The 6,569-nt window shown below is 42.0% G+C and overlaps 1 protein-coding gene across 2 annotated transcripts in view; it reads left to right on the top strand.

The window, feature by feature from the left end:
• LOC106811934 overlaps nucleotides 1-5,274 on the top strand; it is a 14,119-nt gene extending 8,845 nt beyond the window's left edge. For both annotated transcript variants that reach the window (XM_014815678.1, XM_014815677.1), the window contains one exon: nucleotides 646-5,274. In XM_014815678.1, the coding sequence (XP_014671164.1) occupies nucleotides 685-2,967 (2,283 nt within the window). In that variant the 5' untranslated portion in view covers nucleotides 646-684 and the 3' untranslated portion in view covers nucleotides 2,968-5,274. The remainder of the gene's footprint in view (nucleotides 1-645) is intronic.
• Nucleotides 5,275-6,569: the final 1,295 nt, after the last annotated feature.

Raw genomic sequence — 6,569 nt, 5'->3', positions numbered from 1 at the left:
TCCAGCCCTGCCCCGATCTGCATGCAAAGTTTTGGTTACAACAATCACAACATCTGGCCAGTCAATTAAAGTGTTAGGGGGTTACGCTCTCTTTCTCCCCCTTCTCCTGTCTCTCTCTCTCGCGCGCGCTCCCCTCTCCATATTTTTTTTGTTTTCGCTTTCTCTCTCTCTCTCTGGCGCACACACCCTCTCTCTCTCTCTCTCTCTCTCTCTCTCTCTCTCTCCCTCCCTCCCTCCCTCTCCCTCTCTCACTCTCTCTCTATGTATCTATATATCAGGAGTTACGTGATATATATGCATGTATAGTTTAGTCCGACTAAAAAACCCTAAAACTTATCATCGACTTTTAGTATGCCTAGGAATTGCAGCAATAAACATTGGCTTACCTCATGCGTTGCTCCATCTAGAGATGAGATATCATTTCAATTTTATAACATGGTTTTATGGTTATTAATGGAAATTGTCTATCTGCCCTTCCAAATTTCACAAATTTCCTGGGGGAACGCCCTCAGACCCCCCTAGCAGGACAGTGCTACGCACACTGTTATCGTGCCTTCGGCATGAATTGAAATATTTCCTCCAAAAACATCTCAACCTGTTCTCATGCCTGTAATGTGTGTGCTCATGAGAGAATTTACTTTTCAGGACACTTCCGTGACTGTGAAATGCTGTAACTTCATCGCAATGGAAAAAGAGCGTGAAACACGGAGAGCTTTCTCTGAACTAGCTTCACAATTACAAGATTCTCAGCCCTCTGCTTCTGGGGAAACCGGAAGTAATGGAAGACGAGAGAGATTCGGGAGTGTGCCACGCGATTTTTCTTTCACCGATCTCCAAAGACGATCTACAATCTCAAAAGATTCTGGTGGACCGGAGGCATCCAGAGATAGTTCAGAAGACAGAAAGCCCTCTGCATTAAAAGAATCACCACCAGAGGGCAGTGCAATGGAAGTACAATATCATAAAGAATGGTGTAGTGTGCAGCAATCTGAGTTGTTTACAGATACCGATGATGTTTTCCTACCTGCAGCACCAAGCAGTGTGCAGGTACAAACGCCATCTGGTGAGCACGTGTACAAGTCATTTCCTTGCAGTGTTGAAGACATGTCTGATAATTGTGCTGGAACTGGTCAACCTCAAATGGTGTGGGAGCAGCAACATGAGCGTCAAGTTTTTGCGCGAGGTAGAAACACTAATCGATTGTGGCTGCCAGTCCAGAATTCCAACGCGTCAGTCGGCACGAGTTCTGGAAGCAGCTGTGGTGATGAAAGTAGTAAAGATGAGTTGTCACCTTTGCCGCAGTCACCGCTGCCACACTGTCCTATGATCTCCCCTGTTCGCAAGCAGTTTGACGCGCTGTTTACGATGGATGATGTCTTGTCACGCCGAAGCAGTTCCACAAGCGTTGGCCACGAAGAAGAGAAGGCCGAAGCCAAGCAGAGCCCTAAGTGGACCTCCACTGAGCTCACTACAGAGAGCGCTGAAGGAAAATTGCCCAGTTGTGATTTGGCTTCACCATCTGCGCTTGATCCCCGGTCTAAAAAGGGATACTTTAGCAAGAAAATTGGTCGTGTAATCGATACAGATGAATTTAATATAGATCTGAAGGTCTCCCGCCAAAAGCTGCTAGAATCAACCAGAGAAGGCTTAGAGCCCTCGAAACAGACAACTAGAGAGATAAGCATAAAGACAGAACCCTATGATTCGGTATTCGATGATTTGGCAGATAATTCTGCTTTCAAATCGGTGAGACCTGGCACGCTGCGATACCGCAGTTTTAGTGAACCAGGCGGTTTCAGTTTAGTACCCAGCCAGTTAGAGCAGCAGGATTCTGGGCAGAAGCGCGGGGCAGAAGCTGAGCGCGTGTGGGAAGAAGAAAGTGAATCTTCGAAAGTCACAAAATTAGGTACAGTAGAAGAGTCTCAGCAGGGTAGGCCTGGAAACGAACCGGCTGATTCAAGAAGACGAGGTCTTCAGATTCATATTAGTCAAGACAGAGGCGATGATGACGAAGCGGGCAACGAGGAAAGGCGACAAGAGCATAATCAAATGTTTATGAGGCCGTGGCTGCTAGGCCCACCCGTGATGCCGCCGTACCATAGTTTGCCTAGTTCGCCTACCCTGGGTTATTTCTCGCTTTCTCCGTCGCCGCGTGAATCGTATTCTGGCGGATTCTTTCATTTTCCGCCCACGGACCATGATGCCTCGGCTTCCTCGTCGCCAATTCGTCCTGAGTCAGGTGTGTTCTCGGAACTCGGGAGCCCCTTCTCTCCAAAGGATGGTGAACGCAGCCCGAGAAGTCCGACAGGGCAGTTTCTTACCGTGCCACACAAAGAGGTATTCTCTCAAGACGCCGGCACTTTGCAGTTCACATTAGGCGGTGCACAACAAGCAGTATTAGGCCTTTCTCCAATGAAGTCAGAAGAGCTTAAGAATATTGGTGGGCTGGACCCCTACCACACAAATGCTCCCAGACTATCTGCTCAAGATTCCGATGTCACATATATATGTCCGATATGTGGACAGATATTCGCCATGTATGACAGACTAGCAAAGCACATTGCGAGCCGACATCGTGGAAGTGACGGTTCGAGGAAAGACACTTCCCCAACTAAATCTCATTATTGCCATGTGTGTAAGCGATCGTTTGCGCGCAGTGATATGTTGACTCGCCACATGCGCTTGCACACAGGCATCAAACCGTACACGTGCAAGGTGTGTGGGCAGGTGTTTTCACGTAGTGACCACCTGAGCACGCATCAGCGTACACACACTGGCGAGAAGCCTTACAAGTGTCCCGCATGCCCCTACGCAGCCTGCCGACGGGATATGATCACACGACACCTGCGCACTCACAACAGGCAAGCCAAGACTGCAGCTGAATCATTGCCCGGCTCCAGCACAGAACCACAAGTGCTCCTCGACCCCGGGCCTGGCCTTCAACCGCCACCACAAGGGCTCACCTGACAACACGACTAACTAGCCTGAGGATTTTCCGGGACCAAACAACTTGGTCATCATACTATGTTCAACATTTTTAGCTATTGTAGTTATTCGTTTATATTCCCAAAGCAAATCCGATGAACTTTAAAGAGACTACTCTAATGAAGTAGACTACAATCATTATTAATTGTAGCTTACAGTAATATTCAATAATAATTCGTGTGCATGGTGACCAAGGGCTACTCACATTCAGCATCATGTGGGCATTTTAGCTGATTGTTTAAAAATGTGATAAGATGTGACGTGTTTATTGACCAAAATGCTTTTATTGGCTATGTATTGTTGGCTTCAACGAAAAGCAGCTGATTAGCTGAGAGAAGATGAATTCTGCACCCGTTATGTTAATGCTCATCTCGGTTCTTTTAATACGCAGGGTCAATTACATTTCCCACTTCAGTGTTGGTGAGTTTACATGTTCACATTCATCTTCATGCTTATCAGTGTGATTCCCTATGTTGAAAGTCATTGTATATATTTTTCACACGTGTATGTGTAACTTGATCACTCCTCTGGCTCTAGTATATGGTGATTAAATTTTGTCAGCTGTGTAAAATAAACAGTGATTGGTACATATGGGGGAGGGGGTTCATTGAAATGGGTATCACTAGTCAAAAGGAATGTGAGCCCACAGAGGAAAATATTTCCCCGTTTTACTGTCTGACTCATGTATTTGACCTCGGCATACGTCTTGTGACGCCTTAAAAATTCTGTTATACATAACAAAAAACCGAAAGCATTTACATTACTGTTTGTACTTGTTTGTTTTGAATTCATAATCTGGGTTGATTCACAGCAGATGTCACTAATTTTTGGAATTTTGGCAGTGATGTCAACTTGTGTCGTGCTGCCGCCCCTCATTTTACTGCAGGCTTCCACTCTCTGAGGGCAGGGAGTACATTAGACTTCATAGCTATAATGCTATTTATACCACTGGGGAATTGGCAATAAATGATCAGGAAGTTGCAATACATGATCAGGAAGTTGCAATACATAACGCAATGTCTGTGACTTTGCACATAAAAACCAGCTTACGTATTGTAAATCCACCTGTCTATGCATTTATTCAACGTCATCGTTGGTATAGAAATTATTATGGACGTTTGGATCATTTACTTATGTAATTGTTTTGGTTGATATACATACATCCATATACTTCTCCTTTAAGGAATCTATCTGAGAGTTGGTGATTGAACAGTTCACTACTAAAGTTCAACACTGAGGATGATGTCACACTTGTAATCACTGAATTTTGTATGTTTAGTTTAAATTGCATGTGCATTTAGAACGCACGTATAATATATATTGCCTAATGCCCACTATAGTGTGCTCTATGTCTGCTTATCATTTCAGTTACCGTCTGTAACGGTTACTTCATGTGCAGGTACGATGTGTACATAAATGCTATGTTTATTACGTGAGATAGTTGTAATGGATACTATTTTACATGTATGTTGAGCTATTGTTGCCAATTATTAATCATTATCACGTTAAATTGTGTTGTCTAGCATTCGCAGAGAATCGTTGTACTTTGTAAATGTTTGTGTTGAAGATGGTGGGACTATTTGTTGGAATGAGCCGTGATCAAGATTTGTTACAAAGTATCAACAGCGGCCGTATTTTGATGTTTAAAATAGTATACGGATTTTATTTGTGATCAGCTAGCTGGTCATAGAATAAAAATGAGATGTTGTTGTACAAATCACGAGCTATTTTGCACGTGAGGCGTAAAGTGATGACTTTTTGACATTTGACGTCAACAAAACGTTATTATTTTGCTGTTTCCTATGTGAATATGCTAATTAATGTGCAGGTATGAATTTGTATCCAATTTTATACTGTTTGTGCATCTGTTCTAGTCAGTTTTTGGCATGTATAGTGTGAGCGGAAGTGTTATATCTAAATAGCATTTACATTTAAAGCATCATCAGGGCTGCACATTACATTTGTGTGGCAATTTTTCATCTGGTGATAATTGAAAAACTCTTTTGTCAGATAAACATGTAATGGATGTTACCTGTTGAGAAAACTATCCACTCGGACGGGAATGTTTTTTACAGGCACGGTACAGAATTTCTCACAGTTTCTAAATCATTACAATTGATCAATTTTAAGGAAAAAATGACGGTGAAAACCATCTGATTTTAACTAGAAATTTGTATTTAGTTGTAACCGAGTTCTCTGTTCACCTACATGTTATCAACCGAACTTGAACAATCCGCGTGTGATTGTACTTCTGAAGCAATGTTATCCAAATACACGAAGAATTTAAGACAAATCTGGATTTGGTTACATATTTTTACAGGCTTCTTATTTGAGATTTTATTGATTACACAAACGCCCTAGTGTAAAACGCTGAGATTATTTTACTAGTAGGAATATTTGCTGTAGTCCTGTGTGTGTGCGTCTGCCAACATCGTACTCTAAATATAGTAGTACGTAATATTTCACATAGAGACAGTTTCAGCGTATGGTTGCAAGTTGTAAAAGGCAATGATGGGTATGTAATTGTTTCAATTTTTTAAAAGCCTATAATTATGACGCGTTATTTTTTATAAAATAATGTAGAAGCCTATATCAAAGTTGCTTTATAATTAATTGCATTTGTGATTGAACTGAAGCGGAGTTTAAAGGGATTCTTTACTCTAGGTTCTAGGGTTATTTTCAGTTAATTTAGGTTAAAATTACGCTACATAAAAAGCTTCATGGTTCAATCACCAGTAGAAATGTTTTAAAAATAACGACTACAATTTGATTACAACGACGGTGGCGCCACTCAAAGCGCACGACCTGAAAAGTTGCGCAAAACTACTTTTCAGCCAAGGGCTACAGACCGAGGGTGTTTCTTATTTATTAATTTAAAAGCAAAAGGATTGTAATATCTTATAAACGACATATAGTTTCAGTTATATTATGGATAAATTTGTCCTAAAATGAACATCGTTCGGTTAAATAGCATTTAGGTATAAATATAGCCTTTGTGATTAGCCCTCGGTCTGTAACGTGCAAAATATATTGGGAAATGCGCAACCTTTTCAGGGTAGCAGCACGGCCGCAGGTGTCAATGGCGCCGTTCAAATTTCGTAGCGTTGATGTATAATTAATTATAACAATTAAATTAGGTACCTGGTAACAAGTACGTGTGGGTATAGGCGATTTGGTAAACAGTAAGTACAGTTGTATGCAGTAAAATCCTAGAGTCTAGTATCCAGGGCCGTACGCAGCAGGGGGGCAGCAGGGGCAGTTGCCCCCCCCCTAGAGATTTTCAGAGTATGCCTTTTAATGGGAGAAATACTGTACGCTTTTAGAAATAAAATAGAAATGTGACAAAAGGTTATCTTAAATCATCAAAGAAATATTACACTTTAAATAAAGAAATGTGAAATTGCGAAACGTTAGGGCATGGGGAGTACCTTTGCCCCCCTACAGAAAATTTCCTGCGTACGGCTTGTCCCTTTAAGTCATAGAGGGGGATTGATATGTAGGCGGTTTCCAACGCGGTACGTAAAAAGTGATCTTAAGGTAGCACGTCTTCTGTTTGAGGGAATGAGAACAACAGGGCAAGAAAC

The sequence above is a fragment of the Priapulus caudatus genome, unplaced genomic scaffold, assembly GCF_000485595.1.
Source record: "Priapulus caudatus unplaced genomic scaffold, Priapulus_caudatus-5.0.1 Scaffold592, whole genome shotgun sequence".
Lineage (NCBI taxonomy): Eukaryota > Metazoa > Priapulida > Priapulimorpha > Priapulimorphida > Priapulidae > Priapulus > Priapulus caudatus.
This window is presented reverse-complemented; position numbering and strand designations above follow the sequence as displayed.